Genomic DNA, 23266 nt, shown 5'->3' on the forward strand with positions numbered 1-23266 from the left:
CATATAGCACGTTACTTTAAATCTAACCAGCAGGTTCATCCATTGGAGAAAAGGAGGCTGAGGGGAGACCTTATCACTGTCTACAACTACCTGAAAGGAGGTTGTAACATGGAGTGTGTTGGTCTCTTCTCCCAAGTAACAGGCAACAGGATAAGAGGAAATGGCCTCAAGTTGCACCAGGGAGGGTTTAGATTGGATATTAGGAAAAATTCATTCACAGAAATAGTTGTGAAGCATTGGAACAGACTGCCCAGGGATGTGGTGGAGTCACCATTCCTAGAGATGTTTAAAAGATGTATAGATGAGGTCCTTAGGGACATGGTTTAGTACTAGAGTTAGGTAATGCTTTGACTCGATGATCTTAAGGGTCTCTTCCAACTGAAATTATCCTATCCTTCCTGAGAAGATCGAGGTGTAAAATATGTAAGAGGAAAGAAGAGGTGGTGGTGGACCCTGTTACCTGTACACCATCTACCTCAGCCTGTGGAGGCAGATAGACCCCTTCGAGGGTGACTGACTCCGTGGCCATCTCTGACTCCACAGGAAACAGGCTGTTGTAGACAAACTCTTAGCAGGGTCCTCAGTCAAGTGGTCACAATTTAAGGACCGAGTCAGAGCTTTGGCACCTGTGTTTCATTTGAAATATAGCTTTCTGACAATCCTGGTAGACACTGGCCAAGTCGGCCAAACCTTGTTTTTCTTCCCCTCCCCCGTTCCGGGAGAGAAATGAAGATCTGATAAACTGCTGCCAACTTTGTTAGCTGATGGATGGGCTTGCTGGCCTGGCCAAGCACTGCTCTGAAGGTTTGGTTTCCTGAAAGCAGAAGCAAACCCCTCCATGACCACTCTGGCACTTGTAGAACAAGCAATTTAGCTGACTGGCTGCTGAACGTATTAATATTTGAAGCTAATTTGTCTGCTTGAATAATCTGATGCCAAATCACGCAGCCATTTATCAGTTGTAATGGGAAGACGCCGCTTTTGCCGGACTGCTTCTAGAAGGCAACCACCGTAACCTCAGTACATTTGACACAGCTGATTGTGGAAAATTACATTGCAATAATTGTTCTGACTGCTTGGTAACAAAAAGTATTTAGTAGCTTTATGTGCAAGGTTGGGCTAAATTATATCTCTGTAGTCCGGATGAAGTGTGACAAATGAATCTGCCGTTGTACCAGCAGCACCAGTGAGGGGAGACTGTCTAACTCTTCCTAAGAGTCTCAGCTAAATGGAAACCTCATGCAACAAGTACATGCGATGAAAAAATTGTTCTAGGCAGAGGTCTGGGGAGGTGTGGGAATGCTGTATTTAAAAACACAGAAGGTGAACACTGCCCAAGCCAATAAGATTCTGCCCACCTTCAGCAGAAGCTCTGCCCCAGGCTGCGCTGCTGACAGACGCGGTGGGACGGCAGACGGGAGAGCAAGGCTGTCAGCATGAATGAGAACCTTTGCTGGAGAACACGCGTTTGGCAATGCTGCCTGTCAGAACAGACACAGGGTGACCACAGACTGATCCTTGAAGTGTAGTCAGAGATTTGGAATGTGGGTCAGAGGCATTTGGCAAGAGGGGATGATGGCTGCAGGGAGGGAGGGAGGAAGGAGGAGTGCCAACAGAAGGAGAAAGAAGCACGATTTGACCAGCATGCTTTATCATCTGACAGAAAGACAGTACAGTTTAATATATCAAAAGCTCTTATTCAAATCAATTACACCAGCACTCACTTACTGACCCTTTTGGCTGTCAGGCTGAGGCACAGATCCATGCTAGGCAACCTAAAGAAGGCAGAGGGCAGACTGATAGCAGTTAATTCATTTATTGTCATTCAAAGAGATATCAGTTTTAAATGTGCTATCTTCTTGCTAGATCTTGACTGAGATTGGTACAGGCAAGCTATAAGTACCAGGATGTGAAGAATATCTAGTTTGGGAGATGGCTTGTATTTTCCTCTTATCCTACCAAGAGAAAACCAATGTATACACAAGCTGAACATCATGAAGAAAAAGAGTTATAAGCCATTGGCAGAGGGTTTTTTTTAGCAGTGCTGTCTCTGTGGATTTGCTCAAAACTGGTAGTTTTCAGATGGAGATTGTAATTGTTCCAAAAGACAAGGTTGCAATCCAACAGCATGGCTGAATCTGTGCAGATCTCCTGTAACAACAAAGCTACATTTTGTTTTATGGGATGTGTAATATTGATTAAATTCCTGTACCTGGCCAACAAAGGTCACTCAGCTTATGCCTGGCGGTGCGACAGTTTCACAGCTGTTCCCACCAAACTGCACAGACCAGGGAACACAGAGACGAGCAGATAATGAAGTCTTCAAGGACCAACATGAAATTTCATCCCACTTCTTGTGCGGCAAGGCAGTAACTATATTTCACTCCCAAGACTTTTCATCCTCAGAAGGCTTTATATTATAGGCTGATTGTTATATACCATATAAATCGGAATTTCAAGGGGACACAACAGCAGGTGAGTTCTCTGTGCATTCGGCTCAACTTCTAAAGGTCACAAATACAGAGAGTAACTTGAGACTGGATATATCCCAGCGTCTCTTCAGAGGCTGTAATTACTAACCCAATGTGTAGTATGAGTATTAAGTATATGATCCAGCATAGTGCTCTGCCTTCTGAGTTATCTAAAGAAAACAGTTTCTGGGTGAGAAACTTATCAGGGGCAATTTCACCTCCTTGTACAGCATCTGTAGTCGAGTGAGTTGGAACCTTTCTGGCAGAGCTCTGTAACGTTCATTCTTCGCATAGCAAAAACACTTGAGGAGGTTTTGCTGTTGTTGTTGTAGTAACTGCTGGTTATAGACAGCACTTAAAATGGGCTGAATACCACAAAGATACAGACAAGGCTAAGTATCTGTCCTAAATTTTCTGCCACATGCAATTCAATCCTACATTTTTCTCATTTTAAGTGAGTGTGTTAATCTGCTCCTGTCTATTTGGGTTCATTTTAATAACATGCTTAAATCTTGTGCTTAATTTTAAGCACCTAAGAATTTCCATTCATTTTAGGGCAAGTAAGTTCATACTTAAAACTTTTTGTTTAAGCATATTGTTGACTGATAGCTGTAGAGTCCTACAGACACATCTCCGCCACCTGTGGTGGGTTGACTGCAGCCAGCAGCTGAGCCCCGTACAGCTACTCCCATACTCCTAACCCTGGTGGGATGGGGTAAGAGAAGAGGTGTGGAAACTCATGAGTCGAGATAAAGATAGTTTAATAAGTGAAGGAAGGAGGAAGGAGAGGGAAATACAATCCAAAACAGTTGATGCAAAGGCATTCACTCATCACCTCCCACAAGCAGACCAATGCCCAGACAGTCTTCTAGAAATGGCTTCACCTCCTCCATTCCCAATTTGTTGCTGGCATGATGTTATAAGGTATGGAATATCCCAATATCCCTTCTTTGGTCAGTTTGGGTCAGCCAGCCCAGCTGTGTCCCCTCCCAACTTCTTTCCCATCCCCAGCCTTTCTGCAGGGAGGGCAGAGTGAGAACCAGAGAAGGCCACAATGCTGTGCAAACACTAATCAGCAACAGCTAAAATGTTGGTGTGCTATCAACGCTGTTTTGGTCACAAAACCAAAAACCAGCACCATATGGGCTGCTACAAAGAAAATTAACTTCATCCCAGCCAGACCTGGTAGAATATCATGACCTGGTATGTACAATGGCTGATGATCTCAGGTATAAAACGTTTGTGAGTATTGAGTTGATTTTTGTGCACAAATAGGACTAGACAAGAGGATATTTAATGTGTTTGTGGGACTAGGAGTTCTGGCAGCAGCATTAATGTATGTGTAGCACAAATGAGACATGCTCTAATTGTGGCCCCTGAGCAGAACTTCACAAAAACCTCAATTACTAGAAATATCACGACTGTAGAGATACAGTTAAAAGTCTTCTACTGGAAACACATCAGTAGAAGAATTTCAGGAGTAAAAATACCATTGTTTGAAAAGACTGTCAGTGAACATGGGATATTAATCTCCCCTGACACGTTCTCTTAGACAAGCTACAGCAAGCATCACTCTCACTCTTCATTGTCAAAGCCCACCTTTTCTGTGCTTTCGTGCATCAAATACTATTGACAATATTAAAAAAAAAATTGTGTTTATAGATCCCAACCTCCTCCAATATCACATCACCTTTCCACCTTCGTAAAGTGATTTTACCCAGAAAAAGTGTCATGTGCTGTGGTGACCGGGTTGGGAAGGAATTGGGATGGAGGGCAAGCTACACCCAATGCTGAGCTGAGAGGCAGGACCACGGCAGCAGAGGGAAATGCACCTTCCAGGAGGACCCTTGGAGGCTCTGGTGGAAGATAGAGGCCTGAAAGCAGAGCAGCACTGCAGCTCTCCTGCTCTGGCCAGCCAGGCTGGGCCAGGAAGATCATAGAATCACAGAATCATAGAATCATTCTGGCTGAAAGAGACCCTCAAGAGCAACGAGTCACAGTATCACAGTATCACAGTATGTTTGGGATTGGAAGGGACCTCAAAAGATCATCTAGTTCAATCCCCCTGCTGGAGCAGGAACGCCCAGGTGAGGTCACACAGGAACATGTCCAGGCGGGTTTTGAATGTCTCCAGAGAAGGAGACTCCACAACCTCCCTGGGCAGCCTGTTCCAGTGCTCTGCCACCCTCACTGAGAAGAAGTTTCTTCTCAAATTTAAGCGGAACCTCTTGTGTTCCAGCTTGATCCCATTACCCCTTGTCCTATCATTGCTTGCCACCGAGAAGAGCCTGGCTCCATCCTCATGGCACTCACCCTTTATATATTTATAAACATTGATAAGGTCCCCCCTTAGTCTCCTCTTCTCCAAACTAAAGAGACCCAGCTCCCTCAGCCTTTCTTCATAAGGGAGGGATCTACTAACCACCCCCTTTCTAATACACCCCAGGATGCCATTGGCCTTCCTGGCCACAAGGGCACAGTGCTGGCTCATGGTCATCCTGTTGTCCACCAGGACCCCCAGGTCCCTTTCCCCTACACTGCTCTCTAATATGTAATTTCCCAATCTATACTGGAACCTGGGGTTGTTCCTGCCCAGATGCAGGACTCTACACTTTCCCTTGTTAAATTTCATTAGGTTATTCCCCGCCCAACTCTCCAGCCTGTCCAGGTCCCGCTGGATGGCAGCACAGCCTTCTGGCGTGTCAGCCACCCCTCCCAGCTTAGTGTCATCAGCAAACTTGCTGATAGTACAATCTATTCCCTCGTCCAAATCGTTAATGAATATATTGAATAATATTGGCCCCAGTACTGACCCCTGAGGCACTCCACTAGATACTGGCCTCCAACTAGACTCCGCACCATTGACTACCACTCTCTGGCTTCTCTCCTTAAGCCAGTTTGCAACCCACCTCACTACTCTATCGTCTAGACCACACCTCCTCAACTTAGCTGTGAGGATGCTGTGGGAGACTGTGTCAAAGTTTTACTAAAGTCAAGGTAGACCACATTCACTGCTCTGCCATCATCCATCCATCTTGTTACATTGTCCAAGCATAACCTAACTCTAGCACTAAACCATGCCCCTAAGAACCTCATCCATGTGTCTTTTAAACACCTCCAGGGATGGCCACTCCACCACATCCCTGGGCAGCCTGTTCCAACACTTCACAACCGTTTCTGTGAAGGAATTTTTCCTAATATCCAATCTAAATGTCCCCTAAAATGGTGCAACTTGAGGCTATTTTCTCTCATCCCATCACTTGTTACTTGGGAGAAGAGATCAACACACTCCATGCCGTAACCTTCTTTCAGGCTTTCCCGGAAAAGGGGTGAGGAGCTGGGGAGCAGCAGGGGTTTCCTTTCAGCCTTAGAGCAAGAAACTGGGTGAGTCTGGGGAAATAACCAGCGTAGAAAATGCCTTTTGAGCCCTCTGCAGAAAAATCAGCTTGCAAATACCCTGCAGGGGTGAGGAAAACATTTTGCTCTTGCTGTTTATTGCACTTTGTGAAGAGCTGAGAAGACTTCAGAAAGGTGCCTTGGCTCAAAATGGGCTAGGACACGAAAGGAGGGGGGAGACGGCATGCGGGAAGCCTCCTACAGGCAGAGATGTGACTGGCTCGGTCAATGCAAATGCACCCAGCAGCTTACGATTTCACCATATAGACAATGCCTAGGCTATGAAGAACAAGCAAACAAACAACTACTAGAAATGGCATCATTTTTCAGATGGTCTGTTGGATTTTACTGGTACTTTGCCCCAAAAATGACAGCCGTCATTGGCTTTCTTAACAAGCATCAAATGAAAGAACTAAACTACATATTTTTCTTCTATTCCTAATTTTTATTTTTATGAAGCTGAGTGTCTGGAATCCAATATGGGATGCAAGAAATTTTGTAGTCTAAGGCTCCAAGTTGATAAAATAAGTGTAAAACCAACAATAATTGTAAAATGATGTGACAAATTGTTCTGTTACAGTCATCTGCCTACACACCTTGTTATTTATGAAGGCAGATGCACAACTGCTTGGAGAAGTTACTCTGGGAGGCAGAGTAACCAAATTACCTCTGAATCAGAAAACTAATAAGGCTGTAAAGCCTCAAGTAAACTTTCAAATCACTTACTTTCATTTAGTCATCCTTGATTTCAAGGGTGAGAGACACAAAACAACCACAAGGGAAAGGAGACTCAGTGGCTGATCCTGCTGAGTGGTTTGGAGTGGCTCATGCCAAGGGGCTTTAGGTTTGCTACTACCATGACAGCTTCTCCAAGCCCCACAAAGGAAGCTGCTTCGAATAGCTGCTGCTAGAAATGTTTTATCTTCATTGTCACACCGCAAAGAAGAAAGATCTATTTGTCTCTTGCTATATGTTATGAAAGGGTCAGTGTTGACTGAGACCAGGCATATAAAGTAAACTGTTAGACCCAGAGAGACATGCACATACAGTGAAACAAGAAGAGATAATTTCAGATATATTAAAGATGGGTCCTAACTAGCTAAAGGAGAAATCCAAAATAAAGATAGTATTGATGCTGCATAGCACCTCCAGGTCAAGTTTTCAGGGCACAGAGATCCTGTTGAGCCACACTGCATACAGCTGGGTGGAAAGATTTTGTATTTTAGCATCAATTGCATTTTCTACGTTTTATTTTTTTATTATTACTATAAGTAGTCTGCAAGCTTTGGGTTAGTACTCTGTGAAGCTACCATGCCAGTGATAGGCTCATTTTGCTGATAAACAAGCCCAGGAAGATGTCGGCAGCATTTCTGTTAAAAAGAGACAGATACCTGCATGTGATCACCTCTCTCACCATCCCCATTGCTGCTCTTCCAGAAGAGCTTGGCAAAAATCATCCACCTCAAGTCCTGGAGAGATGATAACTTGCGTGACACACATGGCTAACCATTTACAGTGTCTCCTTGTCCATTTTTACTGGGAACTGAAGAAAGCATTCATCCCTCTGTTCCTCCCAAACTAGGACTGATGTCTCCATAAATCCTGCAGCTGTACTGGGCTTGTAGTTGTGTATTTTTTTTTTTTTTTTCTGAAAAAGGAGGTTGGTTTATGAACACTTAAAATGGCTGTCACTGCTGCTTTCTTTCTCTTGTCGCCTCAATAATGCTACCTCCCAGGTCACTTTCATAAGCTCCATGCTGCTGCTTGAATACCTGCCCTCCATGTTCATCTTTCTACTCCCGATTCCTTACATTTTCTCTGTTCCTGACTCCTGAAGTTCTCAATTGGTTTTTCTTCTTGCCAAGATATTGTTTTATCTGAACCTGGATTTCTCTGTCATTTCTATTGATTGACAGCTGTAGTAAGAGAGTGAGGACACAACACTACTTGCTGTGCTTTCTTTACCTGGCTCCAGTTTTAAGGCATTGTAGTTCACAGAACACCTTTTTGTACAACATCACACAGACTCAGTAACATGGGTTTGGCTATGCCTGTGTCAGAAGAACAAAAAAAAAAAAAAAAGAAGAAAAAGATGTTGTATCATCAGTAAAACAAGAAGAAACACTCTCCCCCTTATCTCCCAACATCTACCTGTGTAAAGTAAGTCTGCAAGAGGACAGCAGCTGAAATAAAGTCTGGCAGACACTGGCACTCTGTCCTTGGGAGAGACTGACATGATTCTTTTTGCCTGTCCTAGGGTTTCTTCGCACACTTAGCTGTCTTACTCATACTTCTTGAAATCATCAGGAAATATTGGACACATACATGCATATTTCAATAAACAGATGGTGTAAACCTAGATATTTAGTGTCCCAGTTATGACAAAGAAGCATGCTTGGCTGGTATACCTGGTCTGTCAAGCTCATTGTGAGGTATATGATAGAGGTTTGGATTTTGTTTCCTAACACTAGGGTTTCCAAATGAATCAGAGCATTTTTTTTTTTCAACAGGCTGAAGTGCTATAGGGTTTATCTAAGGACCATAATTTTTCTCAGGGCTGGGGGTGTTTTTCTTAAGCTCCTTAGTACTTCTGTGCAATTCATAGCAGTGGCTGGTACCTGTTAGCTACATTTTAAAGCAATTTTAAAAGAGACGTTTTCCAGCTGCAGAGGAAGAGTATCCTCATGTCTTCAGATCTGAGCTGTGCAGTCATTCTGAATTGGCAGTTGACAACCTGTGAGTCATCCTAGCCAAGCTGGATGTCTTAGAGGCTCTCAAAATATTTTGACTTTGATACATATATATAGCTACTGTCCCCATCCAGATGGCTAGCACATTAAAAGGATCTTTTTAAGAACAGAATTACTGTGCAGTTTGCCACTTTCTTGCATTGGGTTCCCATATGGCTTTGGAATGCTTCAGTATTGAGCAGTTGCTCCACCTGCAACGTCTCCTTGATATTGCTGGCTGAAAGAAAGATCTGCAATTCCAGCGGACAGTGCAGGAAACCATTGCCAGCTCATTCCCCTGTCTTGCTGCTTCTCTGCTGCACTTCCTCCATTCACGGACACAAGGCAAGTCCCAGCCTGGTCAAACACTGGTCAGGATGCTTGTGAGAAAGACAAACCGTCCAAATGCCATGAAATTGCAGTGCAACCATTCTCAGGACAGGCAAGAACTTTAATGATGTGAACCTGTCCACTGGTAACAGCCCCAGTAACAGAGCAGTTTTATTCACTATTTAACCCCCCCGGCCATTCTAGTATTGTTGTCTTTAACACGAGGAATTTCTTCCCCTTCACAGCAGCTGTTCTTCCCAAGAACAAATGCACCATCACCCCTTCCGTGGCAGCAGGCACAGAGTGACTGGCAGGGCTGCAGAGGAATGCTGCCACAAGACTGAGTCCTGCAAGCCCAACATCATCCCTTCTTCATGCTGCAGGACAGTTTTCAGGTTCTGCACTTGTGCACGTGCATCCTTAAACACACAATTAACCTCTTTTATATATTGGCACGGCACATCTTGCTATTGGCTGGATCAACATCGGATCACACAACAGACACGCTCTGGAGGTAGCTCAGTATTTACAAGAATTAATCTGAAAAGAGGCTTAGCTGAAGGCACTCAGATGCCAAGAGATATTAAATTAAACGAGATTTTATCATGTATGTAATTATTTATTGAGCTGAGAATCCATACAGGGTAAACAAGTGTTTACGCTATCATACAGTAAGCATTTCCAGGGCTTAATAAAAATGATTGTCACTCACTGTGCTTCACAAAAAAGTTCATTTTAATGAATAAATAATTTGATGAAATCAAAAAATATTTACAATATAAACAAATGAAAAAGCTTTGGATATATTAATCTGAGCATCCTGTATTTTGCATTTTCTAACTGTATTTCTCTCAAGATTCTCTCTCTGAAATGGTACAAAGTGGATAGAAATTACAACTCAACAGTTAACATGATTTGGTACGTCTTTCCATTAGTTCAGATACGCTACATATGATTCATTTGTTATGCACGTGTTAGAATACAAATATAACTAAAATCATATATTATCAAAATGCTGCACAGCATTCTCCACAGAACAGAAATGTACACTAGGCTGTGACAATAACTGAGAATCACAGGCAACGAAGTATGACAGAAAAGTACAAATTCCTTCATAAGAATATAATTGTGCTCTCTTATTTACCAGAGGACTATGCTGCTTCACCACATCACTGGCTATGTATGAATACAGTGTTCCACAACTGCCACGTGGTTTGGTGTACGTTCATATGGGTGTCAAGCAGCGGCATTATAGTGGGAAATGGGCAGTGCAAGCAGTTTTATAAACATCTTTTCGGGCTCTTAAAAAGAGCCAATTATACAAAGCAGTATAAGCATAACACTGAGAAGTCTTCATCTCATTTACACAGATATCATGAAGCGACTTGCTTTGTTTGTGGTGGTGAAAGGAGGAACTTTGCCTGTGTTGTTTATTCAATCAGCCAGAATTCAAGTATTCCAAAGCCACTTCATAGCAGAATTTGTATTGATCCTGAAAAATCAAAAGAAAACCACAAAGTCAGTTATTGAAGGAACTTAATTAAGGGGATCAATATTTCTCTTCTGTTAAAATTATTTACTATCAGCTGTTGTCAATGGGGAGCAGTTTGCAAATCCAATTTATATTCAGGTAAGAAAATCTTTATATTAACCAGAAAACAGACACCACACACAGTAACTTATGGTACTGCTCATATTAGATGTGTATTTAGCTGTTCTAATACACTTGTATGAGAAAAACTGACTACACATAAGCAAATTGACTTGCAGCCCTTCTGTCATCTGTCAAAATGCTCATATAGGATGTCATGAGAGTTAATAAAATTCCTCCCTGGAGATGTTTATCTTAAAACAGACCCAGTGTCTAGTACTTCTCAGATCGTACCTTTTATTTTGATGTTGTTCATACATTTGCTATGTCTCAGGGCAAAAGCTGCTTACAGTTCCTCTGCTACATGCAGCCCAAAGGATGCTGAAATACTGTCCTCTCCCAGTGCAACAAGCACTGGGAGATCAGCCTTGAGCTGAATTAATTGGATTCACTCCAATTAATGTTTAGCAATTAATGGTGATGCATAAGTTAGGCTCTTACCAGCTCTTCTGTTACCCAGGCTAAGTTTTCAGGTGCCAACCCTGTGCTTCAAACACAGACCTGCTGGTATTATTTGTGACTGCTTGTAAACGGGGCTGATCCCAGGGAAATCACTTCCCTGTGGCTCCCAAACCCCTTCTGCACCCTGCAGAGATGGAGGGAGGGTTGTGACTTCGTCCCCTTCACACCTTCAGCAGCACAGAGAGGCCACTGCTTTCCACTGACCCTCGCTCACTCTGCAACTTTAAATGGTGCAGTCACAGAATCACAGAATCACAGAATCACAGAATCACAGAATCACAGAATCACAGAATCGACTGGGTTGGAAAAGACCTCAGAGATCATCGAGTCCAACCCTTGGTCCAACTCTAGTCCGTTTACTAGATCATGGCACTAAGTGCCAGGTCCAATCTCAGTTTAAAAACCTCCAGGGACAGCGAGTCCACTACCTCCCTGGGCAGGCCATTCCAATGCCTGACCACTCTCTCTGTAAAGAATTTCTTTCTAATATCCAGCCTAAATTTCCCCTGGCAGAGTTTAAGCCCATGCCCCCTTGTCCTATTGCTAACTGCCTGGGAGAAGAGACCAATCCCCACCTGGCTATAACTTCCCTTCAGGTAGTTATAGAGAGTGATGAGGTCACCTCTAAGCCTCCTCTTCTCCAGACTGAACAACCCCAGCTCCCTCAGCCTCTCCCCATAGGTCTTGTGTTCAGGTCCCTTCACCGGTCGTGTTGCTCTTCTCTGGACCCGCTCCAGCACTTCAATGTCTTTCCTGAACTGAGGGGCCCAGAACTGAACACAATACTCCAGGTGTGGCCTCACCAATGCAGAGTACAGAGAAAGAATCACTTCCTTGTCCTGCTGACCACACTATTTTTGATACAGGACAGGATACCGTTGGCCTTCTTGGCCACCTGGGCAAGTTGCTGTTGACTTCACAGTTTTGGGTCTGCACACACCCCCCTCTTCTTTTCTTGCTACTCAAAATATTTAGCAATATTACAAACATTTAAATGAAGCAAAATCAGCTGAAAGAAATGGTTAAGTGCAGGTTCCCTGATTCCAAGTTCTCTGGTTTCCAAAAATTCAGCTTGGAAATACCAGCCAGTTTAGCAACCATTTCGGCCACTGAAATGCCTTTTTCTTTCATGCATTTTAATCAATTAATGAAAGATAACTCTGCATGTACTGCTATATAGTAACAACAGAGTAAACCAGCTGACAGCACTCAGCCTTCACCTTCCCAACCTGACAAGTAGGGAGCCTACAAATAGACTTCAGATATATTCTCCTTTTTATTGAAGCAAATGTTTTAAAGGATTAAGTCTGTTGGCCTGTACTTGTGATTTTGGGTCACATTTTAGATGAGAGCCCACCTTAACATTTAAGAGACCAAATAATAAGATAACAGTAAAAAAAAAACCAACAATAATAAGCATGGATAATTTCCAAGTTATTTTGCAGAGAGCTGTCATGTCAAAAGAAAACAAATCTTAGGTGCACAGATCACCTAACTTATGAATAAGTTGTATGTCAGGTTTTTAAGATCCTGCAGGGTTCCATGAACTGCTAGTGTCTTCTTTGGAATGAGAAAAGAATAAAACAAAGAAAGGAACGAAAGGAGTATTATGTAAATTATTCATTTTCTGCTTTTATTGCATATATGTTTCTAAATAAATGACAATTATTCTATAACTACATAACAATGATCAAAACAGGAGATCAGCTACTCATCCATTTCCATTTTTCCATGCTCATTTTATGCTGATTTACTGATCCAGCAGAATAACTGTCATTTTAAGTAAATCCAATACCTGTCTTAAATAGCAGACATATATCATTTCCCACTGTGCTCACTCCTGTATGTCCTTTGTACATTTTTATTATTCACTCAATGGTGGATTTGAAAAGTCTCTTTACATTACCTAGCTTCAGAGAAGTATATTTATAAGTTTTTTCTAGGGCACCTGCTTGCACGTCCAATAAAATTTATCACAAAATGCTTTTGGCATTATGTAATAGACATTTTTTAATACCACATGTTACTTTTGCATGATGGCTGAATAATTGCATAGATTTCCATATTGTATGGATGCGGCATTGAGATTTTTACACTTGCAGGAGAACTAAAGTTTTCAATGACATTAAGCAATGAATCTCTAAGTGTGGAATGTAAAGATTGGCCTTCATCTAGTCAGAAAGTGCATAACAGGTTTCGATAAAGCAGTCTTGAAACGATTTTTGTGAAATACTGTTATAATTCTGTGCATTTCATCTCTTATCACAGTATTTTATAAGGGTAGATGAATATTATTCTCATTTTTCAGATGTGGAGACTGAGGCAGAGACACATTACTGTAAGAAAGGTCATAAAGTCAGTAACAGGATCAGGAAAAGAAGTCAAGTGTCCTGATTCCCTTTTACCATTAAACAATCGACACAGAAATTGAAATCTTGCTAATTGAAATATTTGTTCCTACAAAGTAGCAGATAACAACTGAAGGGCTGTAGTTCTAACTGCTTTGTCAGTGAGTTACGTGATAATGGGGAAAATCCTGATCATCCCCTGGCTTCATGCCTCTATCTGTAAAATAAAGAAAACAATACTGATCTCCTTCACAATTGCTTTGAAATCTCCTAAAAAAAAGGCCTTGCAAGACCTCAGTGCTGTCCATACATTCTCAATACCATCCCCAATTTACTAAAAGTTATTTTTATATTCTATACCTATATATTTAGCTTTTGATTAAAAAGATTCCCAGCTAAAAAATGGAGACAGCTGACTGACAAACTGACACCTGTAGAACTGTCACAAATGGGAATTTATAGAGAGCATCTTCTTCAACTGTACATCTTCACACTGGTAATTATCTTTTTATTTCTATAAAATAAATGAATAAGAGATCAGTGTGTTCTGTGGACTTAAGCTCTGGGAGAACAGAGAACAGCAGGCCTGCCAAGTCTCTATCCAAACTATACTATCTGAATGAGGAAGTAGGACGTTTTTCTTAATATCTAGGAAACAAAAATTTATGATTCTCAGCATGATGATTCTCTCTCTCAGAATATAAACTAGAGGAAGAGGAGCCAGATAAGCTGCTCTCTCCCACCACTGCAAAAGCTTGATGGTTTTTCACTGATATAAGATTCACAGTTCCACACTGCTGGTTCACAGCCCTGTGGTGCAGCTTGTACTCTCCCTCCTTGCTTTGCACAGCTGGCAACATCTGGCTGTTTTCCATGAGCATGGCCAGAGCAGGGCCTAGGGGAGGATCCACAAAGGGGAGGAGCCACAAAGATGATTAAGGGAGTGGAGCATCTCTCTTACAAGGAAAGGCTGAGGGAGCTGGGGCTCTTTAGCTTGGAGAAGAGGAGACTGAGGGGTGACCCCATTAATGTTTATAAATATGTAAAGGGTGAGCGTCACGAGGATGGAGCCAGGCTCTTCTCAGTGACAACCAATGATATGACAAGGGATAATGGGTGCAAACTGGAACACAGGAGGTTCCACTTAAATATGAGAAGAAACTTCTTCACAGTGAGGGTGACAGAGCACTGGAACAGGCTGCCCAGGGGGGTTGTGGAGTCTCCTTCCCTGGAGACATTCAAAACCTGCCTGGACGCCTTCCTGTGTAACCTCATCTAGGTGTTCCTGCTCTGGCAGGGGGACTGGACTAGATGATCTTTCAAGGTCCCTTCCAATCCCACCAGGACCCCCAGGTCCCTTTCCCCTACACTGCTCTCTAATAGGTCATTCCCCAACTTATACTGGAACCTGGGGTTGTTCCTGCCCAGATGCAGGACTCTACACTTTCCCTTGTTATATTTCATTAAATTTTTCCCTGCCCAACTCTCCAGCCTGTCCAGGTCTCGCTGGATGGCAGCACAGCCTTCTGGCATGTCAGCCACTCCTCCCAGCTTAGTGTCATCAGCAAACTTGCTGATAGTACACTCTATTCCCTCATCCAAATAACTGATGAATATATTGAATAATATAGTACTGACCCTTGAGGCACTCCACTAGATACAGGCCTCCAACTAGACTCTGCCCCATTGACCACGACTCTCTGGCTTCTTCCCTTCAGCCAGTTCGCAGTCCACCTCACTACCCGATCATCCAGACCGCACTACCTCAGTTTAGCTGTGAGGATGCTGTGGGAGACAGTGTCAAATGCCTGGTTTGCAACAGCAAATCTGAGAGAGGGAGATCTCTCCTAAAAGTACAGGAGGCTGGAACAGCTCTATCAGATGCCTCCTTTCTCACCCTGGGCAGTCTGTAGAAAAGATGCTGAAATATGACCCAAACTTGTTTAACCAGAGCTAGCAAAATTAGCTCAGACTGGTTCAGCATCCCTGAAGCTGCCCAGATGCTGTTTCCTCCTGCCTATGACACTGAATTGAATACAGCTGCCTCTCAAGCAGCCACCTCTACAGTGGGATATTGTAAAACAGTGTCTTTTACAGCCCAGGCTTCAGAATAGGGTATCACGCTACACCCATCTCCAAGTACAGAACTACACACTGGAGTGTAAGAACCTGCTGGTTTAAGCTGTTCTGCAGCTCTTGTGGCATAGCAGCTGGCACTTCAGTAATTCTCCATTAAAAAAAAAAAAGCTCATAAAACACTCTCTAGGAAAATAATTGCACATGGCTCCTTGTTTCTGAACTTCTTTAATCTTTCTCTGAGATAGAGCAACCATAATTAAATGCAATATTCTGGATGTCAAACTGAAATTCATGGCTTTGATAAATATTAGGCGATTAAGCTATTTATAAAATACATAATTTGAAAATCTGGCATTTCATTTTACATAACTATTATTTCTACCATGCAAGGGCTGCTCTCCACTTGGCTCAGCCAGCTAGGAAAGAAAATTAATAAGGATGTTCGGCTGAAAGTTTAAAACTCTTAAAAAATTCAAACGAACAGAGACAAAGTCTCCTTGGGAAAAAAGCAATGTAAAAATACTCTTACAAGAAAAGTGACTTCATTATCCCCTTTGAAATGACTTGCTTGCTTTGTGAACAACTCCCACAGCAAATCTTGGAAATCTTACTGAGTCTTCTGAGTAAAAGGAACACTTTCTATTTAGTGGTGCAGTTAAAAAGCTCATACCAGAAGGTCCACCATGTTAGGCTTATTATTCCTCAGTGTCTTCACAGCATGGAATACATCAACAGCCCTCTGATGTCGAAGCATTTCACAAACAATACTGATTGCACAAAATGTCCCACTGCGGCCACCTCCATTCCTACAATAAAAGTGACAAAATGGCTCAGTTACAATTGACTCTATGTTACAAGTTTGTAAAACAACAGGGATGGGTACAGAAGGCATGAGCTCCAGTAGGAAGAAACTACAAAACATTCGTGCCCCCAAAGGCTGCTGAACTCGAGGCAGAACACAATTTTTAATTGGAATTAATGGGCTGGATGATCTCAAAGCTATAATTCAAATTTCAGCAGGCTGAAAGCCTGGGGGGAATTGAACAGCTGAGTTTTGCACCACCCTTCAGTGAACACTTGAGACAGCACAAAGAGGAGGCTAAAATGAGGACAAGGTACTTTTAGATTCAGTACAACAGCCCTTTGCACTGCGAACACACAAGGTTGCAACGAGCATCAGGCTTGGAAACGTTATAAAGCACATCTTTCAGTTCTTTTATTCCAGATCCTGGTGGTTTCCTCCTGGACCTAAAGGCATTTTGGAGGAACAGCAAAAAGGCCCAAAGTATCATTTGTGAGGGCCCTTCTGGTGGCTGCACATTTGGCAGGGCACTGGGTGGTGCTGCGATGGCAGAAGGGCGGGCTGCCTGGCAATGACAGCTCTTAAAAGTGTGTGTATTCCCCCTCCACCCACCGGATCAGAGGATGAGAACCCAAAGTGACTTGCTAACAAAGCAGCCAGGCACAAAGGTTCATATGCATGATCAAACACAGCATGTAATAATACTCTATCCCTGGTTATTTTTAATCTTTAAGAGAATCTCTTTCTTTCTGGAAACCCTATTATTTCTACAGCTATTCTAATCAGAATCTTTATGCTGTGCTTCAATGAAAATAATAAACCTTAATAATTACTAGAGTGCAGCCAAGTTAGGTAGCAGGTCTTTCAAACCAGCTTCGCAAATGGGTGATTTTCAAAGGAAGACACAACGTTGCACATCTGTCACATGCAGGCAGTATGAAAAGAATGCTCTCTGCTGCCAAAACATTGCCTGATATTGTGGGACTCTTTGAGAATTTTAATTAAAATAAAGTCATTTAAAAGGATTATATTAGAGCTTTTTCTTTCTTTACTGCCTGGAAGTGACGCATGTGTGATGTTGTACAACTATTTAATATCATCAGCCACCTCAGAGATAACAGTAATTTGCACTTCAAAAGGGTCTTTTCAGCTAAAGATCTCAAAACATTAATTAATCACACCGCACAATGCTCCTTTGATGAAAGTATTATTATCCCCATTTTACAGATGGGGAAACCGAAGAACAATGACTTGTTCAAGGTCAGTGATAGTGGGAATTATTAATACACTCTTAGATTATCCTCCATCGTTCTAACATTGGGTCCAAACTTCTGAAAGTGAGTTAGCATGTGCTTTTCCCATTACATGTCCCTTCCCCATCACGGCAGCATCTTTAAGCAGATGTTTAGAGGAAAATGGACACAACTTCAAGTACTGAAGACTCCATCTCAAAAGATGAGCTACTGCTGAGGGCAAACAGCATGTACAAGTATTAAGCCATATCAAAAGGAGGATGGTGGCAGAGTGGATGACAGTCTGCACCAGTGGAGTGCAAAGATGACAGGAGGACAAAAATATATACCATGATAAGGTATACATATATAAAAAAAATTATATATATATATATGTAATGTATACAAGGTAAGCCAATTAAGGAATCATTGTAACAGGTCTGTCATGCCACTTTTACTTCTGTGCTTTGTGTCTGGAAGAGGAATCAATCCTTCAGTGCTACTTATTCCTATACGCCTTATCTGTATAAATGAAAGGTACATTGTTCTGAGGGTACAGTTTTGATTTGCTATGAATAAATATGCACCTTTTCCATCTGCAAGAGTCACTGCACATATTTATATAAAACAGAGTTAACTGGTACCCATCATCTTTTCACAGGGGTCTGCCAAGGGGCACAGAGGAAAACTCATGAATCTACAAAAAAATTTATACAATTCCTCTTGTATTCAAAGCTTTAAAATAAGCAGCCATACTATTTATTCAGTTTCGCATTAGACAGAAACCTCTTTGGCTCTCACAAATCTTTTAAAACCCAGCACAAATTCTGCATAAGTATTCCCTTACTTTCTCTCTCCCGTTTCCAGTACTTACAAACAATGTACGACTGTGCGTCCCTCTCCCCCATTATATTCCTCCTGCCACTTCTCGACCTGGCGGATGAGCTTCAAGAAGGAGCGTTTAGAAACGGGAGTGTCTCTGTACATGGGCCACCCCAGGAACTGGAACTGCTGCACCATCCGATAGCCGTCTTGGGGCTGCAATGAGCAGGAAAAATAACAGCATTTTTTTGGTATATAATTTAGATATTTGCATCAGCAAGGAAAGTTGTTCAAGCAGATCACCGCTGACAAACTACTAATGCAATTCCAACTGCCCTTGAGGAGTTATGACTTTTAATTTCCAACAGAGTTATTAGAACAAGAGGTTTTAAACAGAGTGTTATACAAATAGACTAGAATAGAGCAATGGTACAGCTGCAGGATCAAGCAAATAATTAATATCATAGCAGGAATGTGGTAGCAAAGAGGGAGCTACAACACAACTACAATTATGTACCTTTTTTTTTCATGTGCTTCAGCCTTTTGAAGAATGTTTGCACGCTTCTGCCTTTTTTTACAAGAAAGGTCAAAACCTCTCAAGATATTTTGAAGCAGGAAACATTTGAAAAACCAAACAAAAACCTCAGATTTTTCCAGCTTATAAAAAAATCTAACTACATTTTATTTTATTGTGTGCTACAGCAGTTAGAACCCCTCTGGTGAAACATTACTGAACAGTTGCTTTATGGTGATTTAAAATAAAAAAGGAGCATAGAACAAGTGTTAGTGGCAGAAAATTACACTCCTTTGAAAAGGGCATAATAAACACACACATCAAAACTGGTTTTGTAGTCTAGGATTTGCCACTTTCACTTCTGTGCAAAGTGAGGGCATTTTAGTGCCACTTTTAAAATGAGCAACACACAGAAATGTTGACATTACAATTTTTCCTCTAGAGTAAGAGGTAATAAAGAGGATGTAAGATTAACAAGATAAGGGAATAAACCAAAGTGGATGCAGCATTAGATATGTTCTTCAATGGATTTTGTCTGCTTTATGTCACAATTTGGCATCTACTGATTTCCTGGCCAGTTTCTTTCAGCTGACGGCCCCTCTTCCCAAAGCACCTCAGGCAGACCCAGTGCCTGCTAAAGCTCACATTAACACTGCTGGAGATCGTGGTTTTATGTTGCCACATTTACTGCAAATTCAAGGCCTTCACAGTATTAAAGAGTTACACTGAATGTTAAAATCTGCTTCCCTGTTTGGATACTAGCATGTTTTGGGGTGCGTTTTTGGGGCCTTTCACTGCCCTGAGAGCTATTTGATCTCAGGGCAGTTCCTGAATTTTTTGCAGCAGGGAGCGCTGTTTATTCCTAGCTATGGTTCTTTGGTGACTGATACCAGTGGGCTGCAAAGGCTCCCTTTGTGTGGATGGGAAGACATGCCTGGTCTGTGGTGGCATCTTTTTTCCACTCAGCTTAAAAGACATGCCTTGTTTAGTCTTCTGTCAACTGTAAAAGCTGGATATGAGAACATGCTTGGCCCTCTGAAGTGCTTACGTATGTTATGAAGTAGGATTAGTGGGACAGGATCTTCACTAAAAGCCTGGGATTGGTATTGAAAAACATGTCTGTTATTGGTGCACAGCTTTCTTCACATGGCACAGGATAGAAATATGCAAGATGGTTAATTTCAAACTGTTGGAAACAGCACTGATGATTTCAGCATTTCTTGGCTACCATGTAATCTGAATACCGCATTTATTTCATTTGCATTTAACACACTTGAGATGTGCACTAAAATATTTTTTACTTTAATTACACATAGAAAGCTTGTTTCTCATTGATTATTGTGTGACTCAGAATTGCACCATTGCTTTCAAATAAACAGAGTGAAAAATAAGAATGGTTTGATGCTAATTTATCTTTTTTTGGGTGTGTGATTTGAGTAGAATCAACTAATCTACTGAGACAGAATCGTTTTGCAAGTAACGTCCTTACTCTGGATGCATTATAAATTCGGAATATCCGGCTGATTATGTCTTCTTCTAAATCAGCTGACACAAACTCCACCTGAATAGGACCATGTCGGTGTACTCCATTTTCCGGCCAGTACTGAGGACACAGCTATAGAAGATCACAAACACAAACAAACACAGTTAATCACTTTGAATTTCATGCTGACTCAATATCTTTCCTAGATTTTTCTTTGTGCTGCGTTTATTACTGAAATTCTCACACACTATCTTTATAAAACACACAGTGCACCACCCTCCCCCAGTTTCGAGCACTCTGCTTTTACTTGTGTGAAACAAGTTTAAACAAATGCCTTTTTAATTAACTGAACATGCTATTGCTTGCTGCTGTACTCGCCATTCTCTGGTATTTGGAGTAACACTTTTGACACTCAATGTCAATTCTGCAATAACTTATGACAAGACAAGAGGATGTTGCCAAGCATTACCATATCTCGGAGATGGTGTAAAGCCTAAAGACCAGAGGCCTGGTATCTCCAAGTGTCCTGAAAAGCTGCTAATAATTCAAGCTACATCAGAATGTGTGCTTTATATGATGACGGGTGCATCAGTTCTCACAACTTAGGACATAACTTTCACATCTGTTTCACCCATGACTGATGATATCAGCACTGATTTACATTTTCAACAACTGCTAAATTTCAACGTATGAATGCCACCCGAAAATAGTTATTATGCTTTCTTTAGTGCTCAGAAAACATAACTTCTAGGTATCTAAAGATCACAAAGTAATACTACCATTATCTTGCACAGTCCTAGTGTCTAAAAATATCATGATGGCTTAATCCAGGAACCAATTATCATCTGTGTTAATACTTTAAAGATTAAATCAACACTGTGCAAGGCTGTTTTTGAAGTGAGACTCTGTCCATTTTTTTCCATTAAATCCCTAATGATTTTTTTTTTCCAGAGATATTTAGAGCAGTTCAAGCATGTAGTTTTTGCAAGCATTCACTAAAATTAAGTATGAACTCATGAAATTTTGTTTGCTTGCAGAAGCATTGATGTCATATTTGGAACTTTATTTCATTCAGTAGAACAGCTGTGGTCTTCATTCTGCTGCATTGCTGTTGGTGATCCAGAGCTGAGCTGACAAATCACATTTACTCCAGATGTTGTTTTGCATTTCTTATAACACTTATTCCTCAACAAAGCCATTTAGAGATGACTACATTTTAGGAAAACATAATCATTTACTACATCAATTAACAAGAGAACAGAGTCTGATTTGCAGGAGTTCACTTTAACAAGTTAAAACCAGAAATTCTGAGTAGGAAAATATATTTTCATTTATTTTAACCCCCCCTCATGATTCAGTCTGATGAGCAAATTACTTTCCAAATATTGTCTAAATCTTACACAATTTTTTATTATGAAATATGCTAGTGTACAGGATAGAAAAATACAATACTGACATGTATACAATTAATGCAATTGCCAGTACTCATATCATTTAACATGTGCACAAATGCACAACTTAATACACGTCTTTCAAATACCTAGGAATCCTCTTCTAACAGATCTTTGAAAAATGCTTAAATGATAATAAGCAGAGCTCTTCACTGGAGTTATTTTGAGAAGCCAAGATTTTCAGTTTCTAAAGAACCCAAAAGCATTTAGGTCTGTGCATTCTGCATGCATGTGATGCTAGTGACTCTCTTTGAGTCAGAGTCACTGTGAGGGGTTGAGTTTCACTTCCCAATAGAGCATAACAATCCACATAAATTGTAATATCTAAACAGAACTGTAAACACCCCATATATACATAAATAATAATGATAACAGTAATTATTAGTAAAACTGAATGTAATGTGTGTTTTTAATAAGCTCTACCCTCTCTCCCCTTCTGTTTGCTCTGAGGGTTTTGAGATTTATTCTTAATGAAAAGATTGTTACTCACATTAGAGGGAAAAGGTTTAACATACTGCAGAGGCAGGTGCATTAACTGCATATCCCAATAGCTTTTAAAAGCCTGGGAGGCTAATAAATGCTTGAAATAGCCATGCACTATTGTAAATTCAAAACACAGCCCACAAATTAAAAAACCTCTGTTCAGCAGTCCCTAACAGCCTGACTCCCTTGAGTCTTTCCTTATTCACTCAGAAAATAATCTTAGACTCATGAATAAAACTTTTTTCTTTCATTTCGATTTTTCTCCCTGTAGACAGTTAAGGGCTGGAATCAGAAATTCAGTCTTTAAAATAGTGTGTGGAATTTCTACACATTCCTTTGAAAGACAAAACGGAAGATTAGTATATTTTAAGAACGAATTCTTTGTGTTAAAAATAAGTATGTGCAATACTCAAGAAAGCTAAGAAGATTCTTGATCATATCAAGAATGAAAATGGCGTGCAGTCTGCTATAAAAAATAACAATCGCTCTTAACCCCTAATTAGTGAATATTTACATATTAAGAATCCAGATTACCACCACGTTATTCCAGCAGATGTCTGGTGTGGTTTGTTGGAACCAAGGAAATTATATCCGTGTAGGAACTCAGAACTGCGCAGTTGCGAGCCAGGCTCTGGGACACTTAGTGATTAATGTTAGTGCTTAAATTGCAGAACCAGTAGGTACGGTTTTTCAATTTTCTAAAGAACATGTACAGCATGCACAACTCTTTTGTTAGGTAATTACATTCCCCCATACGTTCCGTTGCTCTGCTTTGTCTTCTGAAGAATGTTTACTCTCCAATCTTGTTTAGTTCCTATCTCCTTGCTAACAATGTCATTTTGTGCCAAACATAACACAGATTTTCACACTGAGAACACCTATCCCCTGGTAAGCAGACCAGGGTCATTGACCTGTTTCAGGCAAGCTAATGGATAGCTGTTGGCTTCTGTTTATCACTTTCGGCTATTTTTAGTGTGTTTCAGACTTGAGTCAGAATTCTACAACCATCATTT

The 23266-nt window shown here is 41.2% G+C and overlaps 1 protein-coding gene across 18 annotated transcripts in view; it reads right to left on the reverse strand.

Moving 5' to 3' along the window:
* Positions 1-9524: 9524 nt before the first annotated feature.
* PTPRM (protein tyrosine phosphatase receptor type M) overlaps positions 9525-23266 on the reverse strand; it is a 471207-nt gene continuing 457465 nt past the window's right edge. For all 18 annotated transcript variants that reach the window (XM_065053179.1, XM_065053178.1, XM_065053173.1 and 15 more), the window contains 4 exons: positions 20326-20451; positions 18375-18538; positions 16137-16272; positions 9525-10418 (listed from right to left, as the gene is read on the reverse strand). In XM_065053179.1, the coding sequence (XP_064909251.1) occupies positions 10365-10418; positions 16137-16272; positions 18375-18538; positions 20326-20451 (480 nt within the window). In that variant the 3' untranslated portion in view covers positions 9525-10364. The remainder of the gene's footprint in view (positions 10419-16136; positions 16273-18374; positions 18539-20325; positions 20452-23266) is intronic.

The sequence above is a fragment of the Columba livia genome, chromosome 2 (genome assembly GCF_036013475.1).
Source record: "Columba livia isolate bColLiv1 breed racing homer chromosome 2, bColLiv1.pat.W.v2, whole genome shotgun sequence".
Lineage (NCBI taxonomy): Eukaryota > Metazoa > Chordata > Aves > Columbiformes > Columbidae > Columba > Columba livia.